A 25494-nucleotide genomic window follows, 5' to 3' on the forward strand; every position below is an offset into this window, starting at 1 on the left:
ATTTCTTAATTCCTTTTAGTAAAACTTTTAATACTCTGACCTTGTTTCAGTACAATTAAGGGAAAAGTGCTGTGTCTATGCTCAGTCTAGGGAGTTTTGAGGAAAGTTGGGGTTTCATTGGAGATCCAATTCAGGTTTATAGCAGCAAAAGGGAAGGAAGGAAGGATCTTTCTGGGGAGGGGATTTTTGGTATCAGTTACCAAAGCTGTTCTCAGCCTTCCAAGGACACTTGCCCATTAAATCAAAGATAGCTTTTAGCCTAGAGTTTTTCCACAGCTCCTCTTATAGTCACTAATGACGTCTCACATCTCTATAGGGGAGATATTTTAATCAATCCTTGCCCCCCTCCTATCACTAGCCTTTTCCAGAATAATGAACCAGGGGAAGAGTGCCCCCTGCTGATTCTTAGTCTCAATGGGGTTTTCCACAGAGGTCTCCCATCCAGTGGGGCCCACGGGAGCACTGGGTATCTCTAAACCCAATTCCCTGCCAACAACTCACTTAAATGAGACAGAACAGGGAAACCTTCATCGAGTCCAAAACCCACTGGGACTGTTAATCTCTCTCTTTCCATAAGACTCAAGGGAAGATACCAAATTATTCTAATGATTCTTAAAATATCTATTTTTTTTTTTTTCTGATTCCAAAGAGATGATGTGATGTGTTAAACTTCCAAAACATCCAAAACTTTGGTAACAAAGTTGTCTGTAATGAAGTTAATTCCCACAAGTCTCCTACAGAATCCGGTAGAAAGATGATTTCTGGTTGTTGTGTCAAATTTGACATCATACCTTTCCCCCCATCCTATCTCAATAGATTTAATCTTAAAACATGACTCAAGGTTTGAAGTCCAGAAAAACAAAGAGAAAGAAAGTCAAAAATTATCAGTCCCCTGCAATTCAGACAATGCTTCTGATTTTAAGATAACAGGGTTCCAACTACTTTCTCTATGGAGAGAAGCTAAGCACAATCCATATTAAGAAATAATACTAGAAGGACCTATGATGAAGCATACCTCCTAAAAGAAAAGTGATGGACTCAAGATACAGAAAGAGACACATTTTTGGTTATGGTAGCTGTGTGTATTCATTTTGCTTGACAATATTTATTACAAGTATTTTTTAAATTTCAGCTTTAAAATTGGGTAGAAAGGTAGAGAATGGTTAGCAGTTCTGATGGTCTCAAATGAGGGCCATTAAAACTCTTTTTTAGAATGCATAGAAGACATCAAAATAAAGTTCAGAAAAAAACTCAAGAAGAATAGTCTTGAAAAGTAATATGTGGAATTTATTGTATACCTTAAAAGTACTTTGAAATAGAGATTCATGGTTTCATAAACAATTTTTTTGACCTGATATGTATATGAAAATGCCTTTTTTTGGGGGGCGAGGGGGTGTCTAAGTTACAAATAGAATACATGTAAAAAATTTTTTAAATACTAGAACTTATAGTTCTAAATATAGAACTAAAATAGCCATCCCACTCATCCCAAAATATGAAAGGAGACTTTTGGAGGGGTATATCTTTAACATTTAGAATATAGGTATCAATCAGATCTAGTCCTCTGCTCCCAGCAAAAATAGGGAATTTGTAATAGGCATGAAGCTAGTAAGCATTAAAGTTACTTAAAAGGGAAAAAATTAGTGGTCTTTATAAGAAAAGAAAGCAAAATTGTCTGTCAACATCTCCTTCCACTTCTCTACTTATCATTTGACACTCATCACAAAAGCTAAAAGCAGCCCATCTGATAGCTGCTGGCTCCACTGCTTGTCCCAATGCCATCTTCCACCTTGCATTTGTTTTTTGGGTTTTTTTGGTATGTGATTCTCTTCCCCACCCAACCCAGACTGTGTGATGAAAGTTCTAAGTTGGGGAAATGGAAAGAAGCTTATTACACTAGATCTGGAACTTAAAAGGAAAGAGAAAGGGATAGGATCTTGGCAGATTGGCACAAGTGTAGGTTATTTATAGCTACAGCAGAATGTGGCAAAGTTTAGTTTGGCACCAAATTACTCAATATAACTTTGGAGCAGATAGTGGGGGTTCAAATTCGTGTTCTTAGTATAATTCTATCTTTCTGTTGATGCTCATTCATGTATTATATGACAAAGTTTTGATGTACTAATGACCTTGACCTTATTTAATCGTGATCAGTGTAAACCCCTACCTATAGGGTTTAATTAGGTATTTACTGTCCACTATGACTTCACACTTGCATTTCCCACTGACCCAAAAAATGCAAGACATTTTTCTAATCATTTTCAAAACTTAAAAAAAATATTAATAATAGAGTGAAAACTAGAGAGAATTTTTAGGAAGGAATTGGTCAAAAATCCAAAGAAAATAAGGCATTACCCCTCCAATAAATTTGGGAATCATTGCTGTAGCAAATGTGAAGATCCTGGGTACTAATACACCAAAGCTAATTTTGAGAAAAGATTCTCATGCTGTAAAATAACTTGAGGAGGCTCCAGCAGCCCTGAAGAGAAGCCCTGGGCATTATGAAGTTGGCAGCATCATGGCTCTCTATCATTTTGAGGGGTAACTTCCACTTCAAGCTATCATGCCCTCCACAAAATGACAGAATGGCATTACTTTATCATTGAGATTCCAGATGGCTAAAATTTCTTCAGAAATTAAAGGAAATCTGTAGAGGGATCCTAAAGGCTATTTCAAAGCCCCAAGGTAGGAGAAAAGGCTGGGATACTTTAACAATATGGGGTTTTCATTAATTAATACTGTTTTAGACTATTTAAAATTTAAAATACCTAAATAGTACAAGATTAGAATATTACTATGGTATAGGAAATGATGAGTTTGGGGATTTTAAAAAAATGGAAAGATTTGAACTTGGAAAGGATGAAACAGAAAACAAAAAACAAATATATAGATGCATATGAATGTATATATATATATGCATAGAATTATAGATACCTATGTATATGTATATACATGTATATATTACATGTGTGTGTAAGTGTATAAATACATCTGCACTTAATTGTAGTCTTCTTGGAGGAGGTGGAGAGAGGAAAGGGGAAAAAAAATAATCAAGTAAAAAGCAGAGACAAGGGGGCAGCTAAGTGGCGCAGTGGATAGAGCACCAGCCTTGAATTCAGGAGGACCTGAGTTCAAATCTAGTCTCAGACACTTAACACTTCCTAGCTGTGTGACCCTGGGCAGGTCACTTAACCCCAGCCTCAAAAAAAAAAAGAAAGAAAGAAAAAAAAAAAAAGAAAAGCAGAGACAAAATGAAAATCTACCAAAAAGATATTGATTGACAGCTCTGAACACAATGTATAGTACTTATTATATAGATGTTCTTGAAATGGAAATTTTGTTTCATATTTTGAATTCTTTCTTATGTTTGGCTATGCATGTGATAATTTTTTTCTTTTCCTATTTTTTTTTTTTAAGATTCTTCAGCAAGTTTGTTTTTTAATAGCTTTTACAAAAGATATTAACATGGATAATTTTTCAACATTGACTCTTGCAAAAACTTCTGTTCTAACTTTTCCCCTCCTTCCCCCGGCCCCCTCCCCAAGTGGCAGGTAGTCCAATACATGTTAAATATGTTAATGTATATGTTAAATACATCTATTTAAGTTTTAAATAAATAAATTTAATTTTTTAAAATGAGAGGGAAAAAACCAATATGAGGTTTTATGAGTAAAAATTCAGATAATACACAACTGCAATCCCATCAAATACTATATGATTTTGATTCTCCAAATGACCACTGTTGAATTGAACCCATGATGGTAATACCTACTGTCATCTTAATCTATCTCCTGCCTCCTAGCCTATCCTAATTTATAGACTTGCTAATATCAAAGTGCTAAATTCCTCACTTCAATCCTAAAGACACATAGAAGATCTTACCACCCATCTTGGGTTATATAGAACATTAATAGAGTCTAAGTATTAATTTAAACAAAAAGTAAGAGGATTTAAGGGATGAATGTCACTCCTTTCCTCTCTGCCCTTTTGCTAACTTTCCCTTCCTCTGCTTCCTTACCTCACCATTTTGGTTTCCAATGGTTTCCAAAGCTTCCTTCAAACAACCAGATCAAATCTCACCTTTTGAAGGACTTTCCTGGTCTCCTTAGCTCCCAATGCCAATTATCTTTATCTTCATAGTACATACTTCTACAGGTTGTCTCTTCCATTAAAATGCACACTCCTTGGGGGCAAGGTTTTGCTTTGTTTTAGGATTGTGGTTGTGTTGTTATTGCTGTTTTGCAGGGAGGCCCTTTCTTTGTACCTTAAGATTTTAGCACTGTGTCTGGCACATGGTAATGCTTAATACTTATTGACTGAGACTTGACCACGTGTATCTTTGTTGGGGGGTGGAATAGATAAAACTGAGACAATCAGATCAATTGCCTGAGATTCTACTTAAGATTTAGAACTGAAAAGGCCCTTATAAATCCTTTAGTCCAACTCTTTTATTTTGGTAAGGTCCAGGAAGGTAAAGTAACTTGTCCAATGTCCTACAGATACAAATCGAGTTTTTTTCTTATTAAAGTACTTACCTCTTCTCCTTGTTTCTATTTATGTGTTCTTCCCTTTTCCCCTCTGGCTGGATGTCCCAAATCCAAAATTTTTAAAATGAAAGTTAATTCTTCAGCGGAAAGCTGGGATTAGAAACCTCTTCTCAGACTATAAACACTGCCCTCCCTACAATCTTACAATAATTTATAGCTCTTCCCACAAGATAGAAGAAGGGAACTGAGCTTATACTACTTCTTGGGGAGTTATTAAGAAAGAAGCCATTTTGAACCTTTACTGTATAGGCCACAGATGGATATCCAAGTTTAACCACACACACACACAGGTCACATATGTATAGTCCATGCTTCTACATCACTTTTTCATCTCTGTGGAGAACAGAAGACCCAGAATATTTGTAAAGGTAGAGATAAAACAAAACTGGAAACATACCATTAGAAATGAGATGATTTAGTCCTCCTTTCTGGGAACCAGAGGGTACTACTGAAACTGTACAGCTCTAAGTTCACTATCAGAAAACATGTGATAAAATAAAGGCGAAAAACCTATCTTATACTTTCTAGTATCTGGAGTTGACTTCTTTTCCTTCCACTGACCTTGAAGAGGCATTTTCTGACCACCACAGGGGAAAATGGGGATGAGCAGCTACAACTAATATTCAGGCAACTGAGTTGACATGAGAAAAAGGAATCAGGGTTGCTATTGTAGCGATAGATGCTCCAGCTGCTGCTCTTCCTGCAGACAAAAACTCTAATAGCTCATGTGTGAGATAATCAGAGTCCAGTATTGAGGGAGATTCTAACCCTAGAGTTTTTCTCTCTGAGATTATTTCTAGTTCATCCAATCTATATCTTATTTGTTCATAATTGTTTGCTTGTTGTCTTACACATGAACTTTCTTTAAAGGAGGGATGGTTTTTTATTTCCTTAGCAATCAACACCATATCTAACACATAGGAGGTGCTTAATATGTTTGTTGACTTGAGATGATATGATTTGATATGAGGATGTTTTCCTTCTTTCTCAAAGACAACCAAAAGGACATCACTATGTTGAAGAAGAGATACAGTGTGTCCGACTGTGGCTTATCAGACCAATGAGAACTTCAAAGGTTCTACCTCAAGTCAGGCACAAACAATCTATGTGACTATGTGTGCTTTGCTCACAGAGCCCTGTGCCTTCTTTGATTCAGGGACACCATACTGGGCAGTTCTGTGTCATGAGACCATGACAGTGTCCTTGAATCACTTGTTCTGACCATGATTTGAACGCTTGCCTTGTTTGAGTGCTCTGTAAAAAAGTCTTTTAGGTAGACATACATTTGACATTCGAACAATGTGGCCAGCTCATTGGAGTTGCATTCTCTGCAGCAGAATTTGAATTCTTGTCAGTTTGGTTCAAGAAAGGACTTCAGTGTCCAGGACTTTATCCTGACAGATGATCTTCCAATCTTCCTAAGACTGTGCAAATGAAAGTGATTCATCTTCTTGCCATGGGACTGTATGTTGTCTAGTTTTCACAGTTTTACAACAGTGAGGTCAGCATAACAATTCTGTAGACCTTCAATTTGGTAGGCAGTCTAATACCTCTTTTTCCCCACACTTTCCTTAGAAGCTTCCCAAACATTGAGCTAGCTCTGGCAATGCATGAGTCAAACTCATCATCTATGTATAGATCTCCAAAAAGTATACTGCCAAGATAAGTGACAAGTACAATATTCAAAATTTCTTCATTGTAACCAGTGGTTCCATGTATATACGATGAATTTCTGGCTGGGGGAGAATTTCTGTTTTGGGTTTGTTTTTGTTTTTTTTCAATGATTGCTAGCCAAAATTAGCACAAGCAGTGAAGAACCAATCTATTCTTTGTGGTGGTACCTCCACTTCAGAAGTTGCATTGAGTGTACAACCATCTATAAACAAAAAATTATGCAGCAACTCTCTCTTCATCTTAGGCTTGTCAAATTTTCAAGTTAAAAATAATTTACCATCAGTGTACTAGTTTACCTTAATGTCATTTTCATTCTTGTTGAAGGCATCTGACAACACTGCTTAACAACATCATGGGAGCAAGCACACAACCTTGCTTTGCTCCATTGGTGACTGGGAAAATGCAAAAGCATCATCCATTATTCAGAACCTGGGTAAGCGTGTCATCATGGAACTAAAGAACAATACTGATGAACTTCTCTGGGCAAGCAAATTCTGACATAATTTTCCACAGGTCCTTATGATTGACAGTGCCAAAGGACTTGGTCAGATTGACAAATGTGCACAGACCTCTGTTCTGCTCCTAGCATTTATCCTGGAATTGTTGGGTAACATACAGCATATCGATTATTTCTCAGCCCTTTCTGAAGTCACATTGTCTCTCAGATAGATAACCATCTTCCAGGTTAAAGATCAATTTATTAAGGAAAACTCTAGCAAGAATCTTGTCAGCAATGATAAGAAAGATATCTTCCACCTATCCTGTGAATATCACAGGACAATCTATTTCCTTTTTTTTTTTTTTTTTTAATAGAAATACACAATGAAGACATTCTTGAACTCCTGGGAGATAACCTCCTCTAGCCATCAAACCCAAAAAATTTCAGTCAGCTTTTCTATAAGCAGTAGTAGCTCCCTTGACTTGTAAATATCAGCTGGAATAGAATCAGCACCAGGTGCTTTGGCACATGAGAGGAGCCTAATAGCATTCAAACATCATCTTCAATTAGAAGTTTGGCTAGAGAAGGATAGACTTCAACCTAGGGTATATGATTGATAGCTTCAGCATTGATTAATAATAATCTGTTGAGGATGCTATGAAATGTTCAACCCATCTCCCCAGAATTATGCCCTTTATATCTAATCAATATGGTTTCATCAGCTTTGAGTAGTTGAGGTGTATATTCCATAGGTCTTTGATCCACAAAATAGTCTTCAGGACATCATCAAAATGCTGTGGACTGTTACTATCAGCATAAAACTGGATTTCATCTGTCTTCTTACTGAGCCAATAATTTTGCATCTTTCTCTAAGCTTTGCTTACCCTTTAATTTTAATGGAATTAAACACTGTTTTCTTAGAGATAGGTGAACTATCCTGCTGATAAATCCTGTGGAGTTCTCATTTTTCACTTAGCAGCTTCTGAATTTTCCCATTATTTTCATAAACCAATATTGATGTTTGCCAGTGCTCTGGCTCAGATGAATAAATGCAGTACCGTGCACCAAACCTCTGAAATCTGCCCATTGTTTTTCTACTCCACTGTTGCCAACCATGTGTTGGCTCAGCTTTCCTGTCTAGTTAGCAACAAAATGTTCCTATTTGGAGAAGCACATTAATCTGTTCACAGTAAATCTGGTAGTCATTTTGCCTTGGGGCTGATGCTTTTGTCAAGTATGAATATTTAACTTGTAAAGGATAAGTCTGTGATCAGTCCAGCACTGTGAGCTACACATCTACCTTCTTCCTAATCCTGTCTGTCTTTTCTTACAATGACATAGTTTATTAAATGCCAATATTTGTTGAGAGGGTATATCCATGAAGTTTTAATGTATTTAGGTAAATAGGAGTGTGTTGGTAATTAGAATGTCATAAGATGCACAAGTCTTCAATATAAATGACCAGTGATGTTGGTGTGTCCAACTCCATTCTTCCCCAGGGCTCCCTGCCACAGCTGGTAGACTGTATCTGTTCTTTTATTAAAGTCACCCTCAATTATAAGCTTGTTCCCTTTTGACACATGGATGATCAGAGTTTCCAGGTCTTCATAAAATTTTTCTTTTACATCATCACCACCACTGATGATGGTGGCATGAAACTTCCCTGCCATTCATGAGTCTGCCATTCATTCATTTAGGAATACATACAAATTTGTTTTGATTATAAAACCTATGCCAGCTTAATGGTATTCCCCTTCACTGCAGCCACTCTAGAAAAATGTGTCTCCAGCTTCAACTTTGGCAAGCTAGTCTTCATTTGCCGGCTTTTTTTCACTAGTTGCATGCAACCCCTTCTGAGTTCTCTCACAACAAGAGCTGTTTATCTTTTAGGTCTGCTGGATTTCATAAGTCTTTAAGTGTTGTCCAAAAATGTGAACACATTCCACGTAATGTTGGTGAATGGATTGACCTTTGCAAAAATTTTTATACTTTTTGTTTGTTTGTTTCAACCACAGGGTGGGATCTCTTCCAGCCAGGGTAAGCAGACCATGGTTGAGAAAAGCAGATCATTTTTAAAGCATCCTTCCTCACACCAGGAAGTGAGTCATGTGGTCCTGAAAAAAGGCTGCTCAGACATACAGGGGCTATTGAACCCACTGCTGCTTTCAGTGAGAAGATAACCCCATTGCTTGAGCCACCTGTGTGCAGGGTTGTGACTACAATTCTTAGTGTATCCACACAGGCTGCTTCATCACTTGCCTGTTATCACAGGACTTTGAAATAAGCAAAAATGATAGAATGGTATGAATAATGTTTTTTGATTCACACATAAATTGGGTTTAAGTGAAATGCAAAAAGTAATTGACTTTACTTTCTTTTTCAGAGTCATCAAAGTCCAGCGTCAAGACAAGTCAAGATGACTGGTGATGGTTCAAGATGCAGTGAGTGACCTTGACGTCTTCTGTGTCAAACCAAGCTCTGAGCTCTTCACGATGCCTATTTCAGCCTTCTTCATACCACTGAAACAAATTGTTCTCATTCTCTCTTTCTGCTGGGGGGAACGAGGGGAATTTTCATCTGCTTGGCCACCCAACTCACTGAAGGATTTGTGACCTTGGCTACCCCAACCTGGTTTAGCCCATCTACCACAAGGAGAGAGAATCCCCATCTTCAGAGACTGACAGCAATTAGTGAATTTCATTGGCTTGGGTAGTTGGAGGAGAGGATGGAGTCCTGTCACTCCTTTTCCCACTTCTCTTAATTCTACTGTGTGTCTGAGATGAGGGCAGAAAGTTCCTTTCCTTATTTTTTGTTTTTGTTTTTACAAGTTTTGGGTTTAGGTCATTCAGAAATACTCCTACCCAATCCTGAAGAAAGGGAAGGAAAATGGGAGAATGTTTGGCTCTAACTAGAGACTTCTGCTTCCATTTATATGCATTTGATCTATTTCCTTTCACTTTATACCATAATATTAAAAAACTATCTTAACAAATAATAATAACAACTAACCTTTATATACTTTTACTATGTGCCAAGCACTATGCTAAGCACTTTACAATTATTTCATTTGATCCTCACTACCCTGTAAGGTAGGTGCTATTATTATCGCCATTTTATCCATAATGCCAGGATTGAATCTGTGAATGTGAGGAAATGGGATCTAAGAAAGGATAGGGCTGAGGCTCATGAGCTGTGTACAAAGCATAGATTCTATTTTTCATATTCTGAGTAATAGTTCATTTTATCTCCTGAATTAATTCTGGACATGGTTAAGAGGGATAGAATGAAACTTAACAGCAGAAAAAGCTGTCTAGATGCCTGCAAACTTAGCCAGTTGCAGGCATATAGTTATTGTTGTTTTCAGAAAACAAATAAAGAAAAACTTTTCCACACAAGTCAGAGACAATGACAGAACAATTAAGGTAGTGACTCATGTAAGACAAAATCGTTCGGGAGGCAAGTCTGCCTTACACTCCCCACTCCCCTAGCTGGATAAAATAGTGACATGCTACCTTCCTGTAGACTTACCCAAAGGCAGCTCTCCAGTCACAAGCAGACTGGGACTGCTGTGCCACAGGTGCCAAATATAATTTCTGCAATGTTACAAGAATATTGGACATAGCAGCCAAATTTAACTTTCTTTAGTGTTGTTTTGAATATGTTTCTATACCTAGCTATATTTAAATTGAACACATTACTGTTAATCACAACATTTAAATATATGTACTATATTTATAGATTTATGCATATATTCGTATTCTAATTGTTAAACTGTTAGTCCCTTAGGTGGGTACTATCTTCTCTAGCTTTTGTATTTCACTATTGATATGACTATAATACTGTGCCAGTTTTGTGTTCAAAAAATGCTGAATGACACAAATTGGGAAAACACTTTCTAGTAGGAAATAACTTTCTACCAAGGATCAAGATTTCCTAAAATTAACAAAGAGGAAACTCTTACCTCTTGTCATGAACAGAAAGTTTAGCTTGAAGAGATGCTTTGGGATATAAGTTAGGGCCTCTTGCTCCCAGGCTCTGAAAGGCCATGATAATCTCCTGTAGTTTCGGGTACCACATATAGGTATTATCTCCACCTGTTAGGTCAAAGTCAAAGGTCATAAATCATCAGGTTAAGTAAATAAGAGAAGATCCTTGGGGGAGGGGGGAGATTAAAGAATGTAATCTCTCTCTAGTACTTGCAGACTGTTTTATAAACTTGGAACTCCTTTATTCCTTATGAGACATATATTTCTTTTTTCTTTTTTTTTTTTTTAGGGGTTTTCTCTTCTTTATTTTCAGAGGTAACAGACAAATAAATGAAGAAAAGTAAACAACACTTATACATTACGAAAAATCAAGTTCCTTGCCTTTCACAAAAGTTTAAAAGCATTTGTTCATTTGTTATAATACATTCAGAATTACCACACATTCATCCGAAAAACAAGTAACAAAAAATAAACCAAACAACCAAAATATCTGCTTTAGGTTAAAAGTTTTACTAGGCAAGATTAAACAAAGACTGGGGAAAAATAATTTCTCATTCTTGTTTTAAGATGCATAAATACATCCAGATATTTGAAAATTAGGAATATGTTTTGTCTTAAGTGATTTACATGAATTGTTCTGGATATCTAGGAACTAAATTCTGCCTCATTAATGGATTAGTTTTGGAAAGAATAATCAATCCACAAACATTTATTAAGCGTCTACAATGTGACAGACACAGTGCTAGGTATTAGGACAACAAAGACAAAAGTGAAACCATTCTTGTCCTCAGGGAACTTAACTCCTCTCTCAAAGAAGTAAGCATTTTATAGAATTGTATACAACCCAAACATACAAGTTAATTTGAGGGATGGGGCAAAATGGCACTCATAAAGACACCCTGAAGCAAAAACTGTATTATTTCTTATGATGAAAAGTAAAATCTTAAAACCAGTTTACAAATATTTAAGGAATATTCACTATGTCCTTATATGGTGTTAGGCATAATAGCAGAAATAAAAGCTCTTAGAAGATAGTAACATGAGACATATATTTCAAGAAGAGCAAAGACAGAAAGAAAGGCCCCATACACACCAAAATAGGAATAACACCACTTTTTATGGAGGAAAAAAAAAACTAGAAACAAAGTAGGTTCCCATTGTTTGGTTAGTGGATGGAAAAAACCTGTCTTATATGAATGTAATAGAATATTGTTGTGACATAAGAAATGAAAAATATGATAAAACATTTTTCATGATAAAACATGAGATAAGTTACTAGAAATCATGAAGAACAATATAATAATTTCACAATACATAAGAATGGAAATGAAAACACTAAAAGAGCCAGATTAAGATTATCTGGAGTGGTAAGTCTTACTCCTGGAAAATATTTAATGAAATAAACAGATGAAACTGCCAATCTTAATTATTTTTTCTTTGTTATAAAGAAGAATTTTATGTATATATTGAGGGATGGGGGATACATCGGAAAAGATTATATAAATAACAAAGGCATCACTAACACTTTTTTTTTTTTAAAGAACCCAAGAGTTCCCTTATCACAGGTATCTAGGTAATCCATTTATAAGGTTGTGTGTAATAATAAATAATTACAATATAATATTGTCATTTGGAAAGAACTGATTCTGTGACAATATTACTCAGAGGGGAAAGTAAGCTAAACTGTTGACCACAAAAGGAAACCAAAGATCTGAAACCAAAACTCTCAAAAAAGAAGCAAGATATGACAGGGTCATGTGTTATAAAGAGTTGAGGTTACCACTAGTTTAAATGATGACCTATCATAATTACCCTCTAAAATATTTGGTTCTCATTTCTAGTCATATGAAAAGGTGCTTTAAATCACTACTGATCAGATAAATGCAAATTAAGACTACTGAGATACCACTCATACCTCTCAGATTGCCTAAAATGATAGGAAAAGATAATGACAAATATTGGAGGGGATGTAGGAAAACTGGGACACTGATATATTCTTGGTGGAACTGTGAATGGATCCAACCATTCTGGAGAGCAATCTGGAACTATGCTCAAAAAGTTATCAAACTATGCATACCCTTGACCCAGCAATGTTTCTACTGGGCTTATGTCCCAAAGAGATCCTAAAGGAGGATAAAGGACCTACATGTGCAAAGTTTGTGGCAGACCTTTTTGTAGTGGCTAGAAACTGGAAACTGAATGGATGTCCATCAATTGGAGAATGGTTGAATAAATTGTGGTGTATGAATGTTATGGAATATTGTTCTGTAAGAAACAATCATCAGGATGATTTTAGAGAGGCCTGGAGAGACTTAAACAAACTGATGCTAAGTAAAATGAGCAGAACCAGGGAGTGTTGTACACGGCAACAAGAAGATTATATAATGATCAATTCTGATGGACATGGCTCTTTCCAACAATGAGATGACTGAGGCCAGTTTCAATCATCTCATGATGAAGAGAGTCATCTACACCTAGAGAGAGAACTGTGGGAACTGAGTGTGGATCATAAGATAACATTCTCACTCTTTTTGTTTTTCATTTGTATTTTGTTTTTTTATTCATTTTCTTTCCCTTTCAATCTTATCTTTCTTGTGCAGCAAGATAAATTGTACAAATGTGGATTTAACATATTATGAATTTGACATATATTTTAACATGTATAACATACATTGGATTACTTGCCATGTAGGGAAAGGGATGGGGGGAAGGAGGGGAAAATTTGGAACACAAGGCTATGCAAGGATCAATACTGAAAAATTATCCATGCTTATGTTTTGAAAATAAAAAAGCTTTAATAATAAAAAAAATAAAATAGAAAGTAAGCATCTCAAATATCATAAACTAACACTTTTCTTCTCTTTCTAACTTTGATCCTGTAGGATGATACCCCATAAAACAGAATTCTAACAATGACTTTTGGTTTAATTCTTCATGGCTTAATAAAAACAATTTTTAAAAACCCTCTTAGTTCATGAAAAAATTTTTTGGTTCTTCCATCTGTATACTAATCATACCAGCCTAGCAAAATATATACCCAGCAGGAATAGATAGGCCAGTGGTTATGAATTTTGCTGAACTAATTTAACAAAATAAGTAAAACATAATATTGCTCTTTAAATAAAGGGGAAAATATTCATAGCCTTTTTCTTGAGAAAATTTGCAATCAGATGAGTAGAAAAATAAAATACAACGTACTACACATTTCCCCAAATGGCAGGCACCAACATGTACAAGAAAGTGCCCCGCCTCAACCTGCCAACCTTGCAAATAACAAAGTATATGACTTATAAAAAGATTCTATGTGCCACTCATGGAATTAGTGCCCCAAGATCTTTTTGTTTTTACTAAATGATCTTATCCCAATTTCCTATCCTTGGCTGACCCTTTGTTTCCCTTTCTGTGAGAAAGAGAACTATTTCCTTTCTAGAAAAATACACAAATATCTAAGAGCCAGAAATAAACTCGACCAACAGGTACTTGAACAGCAGAGAAACTGAAAAGAAGTCACAACTAATGAAACTAGGGTAATCGTGCCAAGAACGCAAATGTTTAACTTGGAAATGAGTAGGCTGCCACAGCAGGATAATCAGACCCTAGTGCTCAGACACCACAGAATAACATACATCTTGTCATAAGCAATCTCTACTGATTTCCAGAGTGAAGACTCAGCAGTCCTTCAATATTACTTCCTCATCTCTACAGCTAATCTATAAGCAATGAAGCCTGACTCTTCAACAAGGTACAACTATAAAGGCAAACTACCTTGAAGCAATGGGATTACTCACATTTAATTTCCCCTTTTGCTAGAGGCAACAAAGCAGGAAGATGACTAGTTTGGGAATGGTGAATTCAGGGAAAAGGACAACTCCTAAAACTCAGTAAGGAGATGTGACAATCTATTGATGGTAGGGTCAGAAAATATGGAATGGCAAGCAGAAACACATTAAATCCAAGGGCTTCCATCAGCTGGCTATTGCCATATTTATTACTTTGGATGGAGATATAAGGTTAGACAAGCCACATCAGAATTTAATTGGCTCCCAAAGAAGAAGACACTTCCATGGATTTTCTTCACTCACTCTACCAGTTTGAGAGAGGCAATAACATTGTTGCCCACTCCTTAGAAATGTTAGTTGAATGATTCTTATAAAGAATGATGAGATTTAAGCCACAAATTTGGGATGTTTGCACAGTCATAGAAATAACTAGTTTGAGTGGACTTCAGTAGCCATCTAGTTCAACCTCCAAAGAGGTTCCCATCTATTGCCATCTATTGAGGCAGCTCATCCCACTTATGCACAGCTCTAATGGTTAGGAAGTTTTTCTTGACACCGAATCTAAATTTGGTACTTTGCAACTATCATCCACTGTTCCTGATTCTGGTCCTTTTTCTTGGACCAAATAAAACATCTAATCTTTTCTTAGCATGAGAGTCCTTTATATACTTGAAACTGCTATCACATCCTCCCTGACTCTTATTTCCAAGCTAAACATGTTTATTTCCTTCAACCAGTCTCCACACAAGATGAATTTAAGACCCTTCACTATCCTAGCAGCCCTCCTTTGGATGCTCTCAATGTCCTTCTTAAACTTTGGCACCGAGTTTACTAGTACATGAAGTCACATTGTAGGGGGAGATGGCATGCATGTGATGGGAGAATAAATTGATGCATACATACATGGAGAATGTGTATATATGTAAAGGTCGGGACATCTCCAAGTTAAACTTGGGGACTGCCGTCTCAACTCAATCTCCCAGCCAGACTCTCTCCTTCCAGCCTGCCGTCCCAACTCTGTCCCAGACTCGAATAACTCCTTGCCCTCCTGCCCTCCTCTTTTATCCTAGCAGAGATTGTAGTGAGAACTCAATGGGGCTTGTGAGAAAATACTTCAACCAATGAACGTGCTCCTTTTAAAGGTTGTGTAAACTCCTTTTCAGAACTCCTTTTAAAGGTGTAATCTCCTTTAAATATGTAAACTCCTCCTCAGAAGTTCAAAGGTATAAACTCCCCCTAAAGGCCAGAACTAAAGGTATGAATTCTGAGCTAGAGAATTGCCCAGACAACCTGAGTTCTCACCTTGAAATCCTAACATCTCCCCCTTTCTTTTGATTTAGAACATAGGGTGGTCATGGCCTTGAAACATAAATCCAGCAATATGGGAGGTATTACACATAATTACATAAATACATAGTAACATAACACATGCTAGAAGTATGTAACAAATAACATGATCAAATAATCATAAATTGAGAATTTATATATGTCTGTAAGTCTCATCTTGTGTTAGGAAATCCAGTGATTCCTGCTGGTTTTAAAGTTCTTTAACAGTCTTATTAGCCATGCTCTTTCAGTGTCAGATGTTTCTTAGATTTTCTCCTTTGTTTTGAGGTTTTTCTCTTTTTCTGTCTCTGATGGACAAGGCAAATACGACTCGTTGGCACCCATCTGATTCCTTCTCCATCTGAAGAAATACAAGCAAACCCTCTCCCCCAAGCAGTTAACCTATCTAATTCCTCCTATTTTCCACTTTCTAAATCTCTTCTCATCATCTGGCAATTACATTGGAGCTGTTTGCACTGGACATTGCCCTGTTGGTTTAAAAGGCCTGTATTCTTTCCAAGTGTAATCCATTTCTGCTATCCAATTGCTTTTTTGGCTGACTTATCAGGTAATCCCTTTCTGCCATGTGATTGCTCTTCTGCTGGTTGATCAAATCAGAGTCCTGACCTTCTAAAGGCTTTTTGGGTGTAACCTCAGCTGCCATCATGTCCCACCTATTTTTTGATTGATATCTTGGAGCTGGGCTTCGCCTCTCATTTCCCTGGAACAATCTACATTGGGAGGCCCAGTGGAAGCCCTTGTAACATTTTGGACATGGGATTTTAGGTCTTCTCTCATCCTGTCTTCTCACTCTATCTCCATATCTACACTGAGCTCTTAGATGTCCCAATTTTTCCACATTGGAAATATCGATGAATTTCTCTAGAAGTCCTTTGCCAAGAGGGATCCTGTCTTCCCATGTTCATCATAGTCCAGGTATAAAAAGCATTTGTTCCCACTGTAGAACATCATCTTATGATCTCCTCTAAAGGAGCATTTTTGTCTAATCCCCATATAATTCTTTTGCAAATCTCATTGGCATTTTCCTTAGACAGATGTCTGGTCATTATTTCTGTAGCTGCATTTTCTTCAATAGTTCTTTTGAACTACTTGCAGACGTCCCACAAAATCCGCAAAAGGTTCATTGGGACCTTGCTCTATTTTAGTGAAAGCCTCTCCCCGATCTTTCTGTCCAGGGAGGGAACCCCAAGCTTTTATTGCAGCCTTAGCAATTTGCTCATACACTGTCATGGGATAATTAATCTGTTCTGAATTCTCTCCATATTGACCTTCACCAGCTAATTGCTCAAAAATGAATTGTGTGTTAACTCCTATTTCCAAATTGCATCTGACTTGGATCTTACATAATTCATGAAACTCCACAAGCCACAACAGATTTTGTCCAGGTTCTAAACATGTCCTTGCTATGGATTTCCAGTCATTCAGGGTTAGGACTTAATAAGACAAACCATCTAGTAACATTTTAACATAAGCTGATGTAGCCCCATAAAGGGTACAACATTTTAAATTTTATTCAAATCTAAAGATGTAGGGCAGCTAGGTGGTGCAGTGAATAGAGCACCAGCCTTGGATTCAGGAGGACCTGAGTTCAAATCTGGTCTCAGACACTTAACACTTCCTAGCTATGTGACCCTGGGCAAGTCACTTAACCCCAGCCTCAAAAGAAAAAAAAAAAAAAAAGAACAAATCTAAAGGTGTATATTTTCTCCTTTTTTGACTGTAGTTTATTTAGCCATCCCCCAGTGTTTGTCACACTTATAACAGCAAGGCTATACAAGTGACTCATGCACCTACCACACAATGCAATTTCACATGCTTATTTCCTAGGCAAAAATTTGCCCAGCTGTGATAAGAGCAGCATTGAAATGTTCTGTAACTCTGGGACAAAGCACTGAGATAGAAAGGAAACAAATTAGGACACTGTATATGATTAGGGGGGGGAGTAGAGAGGGACTGACCTGCAGGTGACTAGATAGCAAAGTGGTAGAAGGAAAGGATTGGATGATACTTCATTAATTTTGAAGGAAAAATTCCAGAATTCACTTGGGACAGAGACATAGCCTGGAGAAATATGAATTGCTCAGTATGGGAGGAGGTTTTGATATTTTCAGATTTAGGCATTAGGAAAAGTACTATAAAAGGGGAGGGAGTCAGAAAGTGAACAGTAGAGGAAAATAAGAGAGAAAAAGAATGAAAATTAATAAGGTTCTCAGAAGGAAGAAAACTCAAAGACTTTGATTATAAACAGATAAACCAACAGGAAAGACATTAACAGCAGAAAAAAATATGGTCTCAGATCTTATAACAAAATCATGCATCTATGAATAAATACTACAAAACAAAGGGAAATGATTTAACATTTGATGAAGTAGAAGTCCTTGTGAATTATGAGGAAAGCATAGAACCATCATATACTGTTCCTACATGGTTTAAAAGATAAATGAGAATTGTGAGAATAGAATTTATGGTCTGCACAGGAGAATAACAAAACCTGATTCCCAAGGTGTCAAGTCTCACTAAAGAAATAAAAGAAATGACAAATGATTGAGAATGCAAATACAAAGAACAATCTGGAAAAGAAGAAAAAAGCATGTTTTATATTAATAATTATTAAATATTATTAATATATTAAATATTTTAAAGGATATGCTTTCCATGCAAGTAAAACATATTGTTTTTGACAATAGGATGCATGGATTAAAGATTATAGATTTTCCAGAAAAAAAGTTAAACAAAAAAACAACCTGAACACTATAATGCAAGAAATAATATAAGAAAAGTGTCCAGAATGTCTGAGTACAGAAAACAAAGTGCCAATTTAAAAAATCTATAGATCTCTACCAGAAAAGCAACAATAAAACAAAAAACCCCAAGGCTGCAAACTCTAAGACATGGTGCTTTAATTTTAAAATTACACTGAGAAACAAGGAGAAAGACCTCTAATATTAAGGAAAGGAGGAGTATATTACACCAAAAGAAAACATAGGAAGGAATGGAATAAGGTGTTCTAAAGAGCAATAGAGCTCAAGATGCAGCTCAAAGAGATCCAGCCTGAAAATCTGAGTTTAACCATAAATAAAAAAGAGATATTCATTAATAAAGAGTGTTCAAAATACTATTAGAAAGAAAATCAGAACTGAAGAGATTATTTACTTTTCAGTCACTTAGACAACAGCAATACAGGAAGGGTTAACAAATGCAATGCCAAGGAGAGCAACAGCAACAGTGACAGATCAGTAAGAGACTTCTTTCTAAATGTACACAAAACAGAATTCAGATAGTAATATGATGAAGAGGTAGATCTGTGCGATTATGGACTGAATCTCACAAATTTGAATGAATTTTATTTGTTATTGTTGTTTTGTTGTTGTATAAAACTCAGTTACAAAATGGGAGAATGCATAAAAGGAGTGAGGGGAAAAAAGAGGATAATGGAGAATGTATGATGTGCCCTCATCAAGTCAAGGGCTAATAACAAAGGAAATATGACTCCAGTGGTTTCTCAGGAAGAGAAAAGACTGCAGGAGAGTAAGTAGGAAGGTGGTAAGAGGGATTGAAAAGGGGAAAAAAAGGAGGAAGCCTTGGTTTAGTAGTAAGAGGGGCTGCCATTGATGAATGTTTTTATGGATGAAGAGAAATATTCTGTGAAAAGGGATGAGAACCTTGTGCTGGGTAATATCTCTGGGTATTTGGTACTTGGAGATCCCATTTGTTCAGCTTCAGAAAGAGAGGAGTTGAAATTATTCAGGGGCAAATCTGAAAGGCAGTGGTAGAATCTGCATAGAAGGAAGAGCCCATAATGGGAACCTAGGAAGTTTTGATTCTTCAAGGAATGCAGAGAATAGAGGGAGGTCATGACCTAGAGAATGAAAAGTCTAGAATAGACAGAAAGGAAAGATGGATAGTGAAGAAAGTAAGGGAGAGAATCCTCACTGGAAAACACAAAAATTTAAAACTAATGAACAGATCAAATTGAGGGAAAAGAAAAGAAAGGTGATTCTATTTGATTTTTTTTAAAAAAGAAGAAAAATTAAATAACCAGATGAAAGTAAGAAAAAGAAAGGAGATAATTTTAAAAATTCAAAAGGAAAGGGGTAACCAATAGGCAAAGAGGACGATACTATGAAGAGGCTAGGAAAGAAAGAGCTGGCAGGAAAAGGTCCACATTAAAAAAAAAAAAAAAAAGCTAAATTGAAGAGACATATTGCTGTATTTATGGTAGATGAGTGAGAAAAAAAATGTTAGAAATAAATGAAGAAAAATATACACCTTTTACAATTTTAAATGTGAATGGATTAAAAAGTCTAATAAAAATTTTAAAAGAAACAAGTAGATAAGAAAACAAAATCTCATAATCTGATGCAAGAATTGCAATTTAAAATACATATACAGAAAATTTGTTTGCTACATGTAGTATGAATAAAAAAAATACAGGCATTGTAATTATGTTATCTGACAAAATAAATACAACTATTCCAAAAATAAAATGGAATTAACAAGGAAACTACATTATGCTGAAAGGAATCATAGACAATAAACTTATATTAGTATTAAACTAGTTCAGTCATTTTCAGTTATGATTGACCTTTTGGAGTTTTCTTGGCAAAGATACTGGAGTTGTTTGCCATTTCCTTCCCTAACTCATTTAATAGATGAGGAACCTGAGAAAAATGGGGTTAAGTGATTTGCCTAATGTCACGAGTATAGTCACATAGCTAGTATGTGTCTAAGGTCACATTGGAACTCATGAAAATAAATCTTTGTGACTCCAGAACTGGTGCTCTATTTATTGCACCATCCAGTTGCTCTAGTATTAAGCTTATTTGTTCTAAATGTTTTTAGCCTCCAAATTTATATAGGAAACATGAACTGAAACATAAGAAAACATAGCCAATAACATAAATGACAAGAGTTTTTTTAAATTATGGCTTTTTATTTACAAGATATATGCATGGGTAATTTTTCAGCGTTGACAATTGCAAGACCTTTTGTTTCAACTTTTCCCCTCTTTCCCCCACCCCTTCCCCCAGATGGCAGGTTGACCAATACATGTTAAATATGTTAAAGTATAAGTTAAATACAATATATCTATACTTGTCCATACAGTTATTTTGCTGTACAAAAAGAATTGGACTTTGAAATAGTGTACAATTAGCCTGTGAAGGAAATAAAAAAGGTACACGGACAAAAATAGAGGAATTGGGAATTCTGTGTAGAGGTTCACAGCCATCTCCCAGAGTTCTTTTTCTGGGTGTAGCTGGTTCAGTTCATTACTGCTCTATTGGAACTGATTTGATTCATCTCATTGTTGAAGAGGGTCACATCCTTCAGAATTGATCATCATATAGTATTGTTGTTGAAGTATATAATGATCTCCTGGTCCTGTTCATTTCACTCAGCATCAGTTCCTGTAAGTCTCTCCAAGTCTTTCTGAAATCATTCTGCTGATTATTTCTTACAGAACAATAATATTCCATAACATTCATATACCACAGTTTATTCAGCCATTCTCCAATTGAGGGGCATCCACTCAGTTTCCAGTTTCTGGCCACTACAAAGAGGGCTGCCACAAACATTCTTGCACATACAGGTCCCTTTCCCTTCTTTAAAATCTCTTTGGGATATAAATGACAAGAGATTTCAAACTACATAGAATAAGAAGCAAAATAAAGAGATTAAGCTAAAAGAAATTAAAACTATGTGGAAACAGCATGAAGTTCATTTCACTTTTATCATATCTATATTTTCTCAAAGATGTTGCAGGTTAATCTATAGAAGATGAGCTTAAATAGAATCACCAAACTGAAAAGGACCTCAGAGGTCACCAACCCCTCTTATTTTACAGATGAGGAAATTGAGGCACAGAGATTTAAGTGATTTGCCCAAGTTCACATAGAAAATAAATGACTGAAACAGAATTTGAACTAAGATCTTCCTGATTCCAGTTCCATTGCTTTCACCTCTATATCACCTAGCTGCCTTAATACTCTTATTCACTCACAAAAAAGGAATCATTTTATCTAATTCTACAACAGTCAACACAATATTAAATATGAAAAGAATAGTACAGGATATATAAATATCATATATAAATGATATATACATATGAAGAGTATAAGATAGTAACTTGATTCTTTTTTTGTGGTTTTCTTTTTTTTTTTTTTTAAGTTTTTTTCCACTTACACGTAAAGACAATTTTTAACATTCATTTTTTAAAAATTTGAGTTCCAAATTTTTTTCCTCTCTCCCTCTTTCTGTTCTCTTCCCTCTCCCTAAGATAGCAAGCAATTTGATATAGGTTATATATGTGCAATCACTTAAAACATATTTCCATATTTGTCATGCTGTAAAAGACCACAAAAATAATAAAGTAAAAATAGTATACTTTGATCTGCATTCAGACTTTATCAATTCTTTCTTTGGATGTGGATAGCATTTTCCATCATGAGTCCTTTGGAATTGTCTTGAATTATTGTATTGCTAAGAAGAGCTATGTCAATCACAGCTGATCCTTGTACAATGTTGCTGTTACTGTTAATAGTGTTCTCTTGGTTCCACTGTCTTCACTTTGCATCAGTTAATGCAAGTCCAGGTTTTTCTGAAATTTGCCTGTTCTTCATTTCTTATAGCACAATAGCATTCCATGTACAGCCACTGATGGACAATCCTCTCAATTTCAATTTTTTTTCCACCACAAAAAGAGTTGCTATATTTTTGTATGTGTAAGTCATTTCTTCCTTCCTTCCTTCCTTCCTTCCTTCCTTCCTTCCTTCCTTCCTTCCTTCCTTCCTTCCTTCCTTCCTTCCTTCCTTCCTTCCTTCCTTCCTTCCTTCCTTCCTTCCTTCCTTCCTCCCTCCCTCCCTCCCTCCCTCCCTCCCTCTCTCTCTCTCTCTCTCTCTCTCTCTCTCTCTCTCTCTCTCTCTCTCTCTCTCTCTTTCTTCTTTTCTTTCTTTCTTTCTTTCTTTCTTTCTTTCTTTCTTTCTTTCTTTCTTTCTTTCTTTCTTTCTTTCTTTCTTTCTTTCTTTCTTTCTTTCTTTCTTTCTTTCTTTCTTTCTTTCTTTCTAATGATTTTTTTGGGATACAGATCTAATTGTGGTATTCCTGGATCTAAGGGTATGCACAGTTTGATTGCCCTTAGGTATATTTTTAAATTACTCTCCAAAATGGCTGGATCAGTTCACAACTCCACCAACAATAGTGTCCCAATTTTCCCACATACTGTTTTAGAACATCTCTAATAATTTTGAAAAATAACAGCTTGTATGTATATAGTGCTTTAAGATTTGTAAAATATATATCATCTCATATTTGAAATAGGGACTGACTTCTTAATAAGGCAGAGTAGGTACTGGGGAACTTGTCTGAATTCTCATATCTTGTTAAGTCTTCTATCCAGTCACAGTCCTAATCTTCCCTCATCTCCTGCCACCATTATATCATCTGCCATCCAAAATACCCCACATTATACTGCTGTAGTAATACCACCAGCTTCTGGTGTAGGGCCTAATATTTTTCTTTCCCTCTCTCCCCCTTTTAATGGAAAATTAAACTATACATTGTTAGAATTCTTACAAGGTGTTAAGTTGATGGAATTGATAGAGACAATAATTACCTAATTTAGCATGGTTCAATATGATTGATCTGATCCTACAAGGAGATGTTATGGGCCAGAACTTGAAACAAGGTACTGAGTACAACTGAGGAGACAATGGTTAAATCTAATTTAGCATTGATTTAATCCTACAACAAATAATTATTTCTTAGTGATGTAATGATTGGTGTGTACTCAATGTGTAGCATATAAGCAAGAAACTCTCTGGGCCAAAGAGGACTTTGGGAGATTCAGAGCCAGGATTCAGTCAAGGAGATTCACAAGTCGGTCAGAACAAAGGAAGATAAGAGAAGTGGTGACAGGCTGTCCTGTGGAGAACACTGAAAGCAACATCCAGAAGGCCTCCAGAAAAGCTAGCGGAGCCCCAAGTGAAGGAGATAAGATTTGGAAAGAGATGATAAAGGATTTGGACTTTAATTCCTGGCTGCATTTGGAGTGATTATTACACTGAACTGAAAGGAAGGCTGCCTCCAGAAGCCCCCCAAGAAACCTGCTCCCAGAGAACGTTATAATTTAGAGAAGAACATTACAAAACATCATAACCTATCTGAATTGATCAGGAGAAATTCAGAAAGTGTGATGGTGAGTTCTCATTGGCTGAGTCACTCTCTATCATTTCCAAACATTTAAAAGATGAAAGGGAGAAAGCATTATTGAAACTTGATGACTAAAACAGTAACTACATTCAAGTAAACTTTGTGTTCTAGTTTTCCCAAGCCCTATTTATTCAGAGTAAGTCTTCTGGAGAACAGGGACAAGAGATGGAATGCAGAATGGATGCCAGCACGCATGTCACTGACCTTCAGTAGCCTTGAGATACCCTGCCCCCTTTTCACTACTTAGTTTCACAACTAACTTCCCAGAGTTGTGTAATGAAAGTGAGTGAAACAGAAGAGAAAGACTTGAAGGAGTCTTCTGGTAACTCCTAGGGAAGTACTTTAACTTTTAAAACACTGAAGCCAGAAAGTAAAGATATTGGGCCTCAAACATCTGGGTAACAGTTCATCTCCAACCTTTCCTATTGCATTGCTCTAATAGCTGTTTTGTCTGGAAACTATTCTTTTAAGCAACATTCTCAAGATTTCTTGAACATTACAGGGCTTCAGGGGGATAAGCTGTGAAAGAAGGATCATATCTAATATAAAACTGGTTTTTCCATCTGTGCCATAGAAACAGTTATGATTTTACATAAGTCAACAGCTCTTGAACTCACACAGAAGCTACCCACACAACTCAGCTGGAAGGAGAAAACAGCAGAAAGCAAAAGAATGATCCCACCTGAGAGTACCACCCCCAGGAACTTTCCTGACTGCCAGCTACTCTCTTCCCTCTGTCTCCATCCTTTCCTCATACGCACTCCTTATGATCTTGACCATAGGGAATATAGCTCATTGCTGCTTTCACCTGAAATAAATTGTGTGCCTTATGGGTAACACAACAGGGAGCTAGAACCCACATGGCTGCTGTCTGCTCCCTCCTGGAGTGAGTTGCTAGGGAGTGTTTCCTTATATTACTGCCTTAGGGAGGCCAGATGAAATACCGGTATCTTGTTGGGTCCTGTTTCCATACAGGTTAGAGTAGACTCTGACCAAGGGTTCTCCCTCCTGATGACCAGGCTTATTAACCAATGTGAAAAGGAAATTAAGAGTATTAAAGATCAGTTTCAGGAGTATAAGTGATCAAGCCATCTGGATCTATATTCTGTGCCTCTTCTCCCATTCATGCTAAACTCCTTAAAAAACTACTTGAAACCACTTTCTCCTAAGTTACCAATTATCTCTTAACTGCCAAATCTAATGGCCTTTTCCCAGTGCAGACTTTGATAATGTCAATTATGCTCTTTTATTCGATTCATACTCTTTCCATGAAACTGTTCCATTCTGGTTCTCTTCCTATTTTGACTATTGTCTCATTTGCATGCCCAAAGTAGAACTCATTACTTCCTCCAACTCCTTCCAAACTCTTCCTTGTTCCCAGATTTTCTATTTACTGTTGATGACACCACCATTCTTCCAGTCAGAAAAATCAGTATCATTCTAAGTTCCTTACTCTCACTCACCACACAATCTTTGGTATTGGTCAAATCTCTTCACAACATCTCTCATATATT

General features: G+C 36.3%; 1 protein-coding gene across 8 annotated transcripts in view; it reads right to left on the minus strand.

Annotated features, from left to right (window-relative positions):
- The window catches only part of FAM178B (family with sequence similarity 178 member B), a 188994-nt gene that overhangs the window by 57613 nt on the left and 105887 nt on the right, over nucleotides 1–25494 (minus strand). For all 8 annotated transcript variants that reach the window (XM_074288423.1, XM_074288421.1, XM_074288422.1 and 5 more), the window contains one exon: nucleotides 10622–10754. In XM_074288423.1, coding sequence (XP_074144524.1) covers nucleotides 10622–10754 — 133 coding nt within the window. The remainder of the gene's footprint in view (nucleotides 1–10621; nucleotides 10755–25494) is intronic.

Source organism: Sminthopsis crassicaudata, chromosome 2, assembly GCF_048593235.1.
Source record: "Sminthopsis crassicaudata isolate SCR6 chromosome 2, ASM4859323v1, whole genome shotgun sequence".
Classification (NCBI taxonomy): Eukaryota; Metazoa; Chordata; class Mammalia; order Dasyuromorphia; family Dasyuridae; genus Sminthopsis; species Sminthopsis crassicaudata.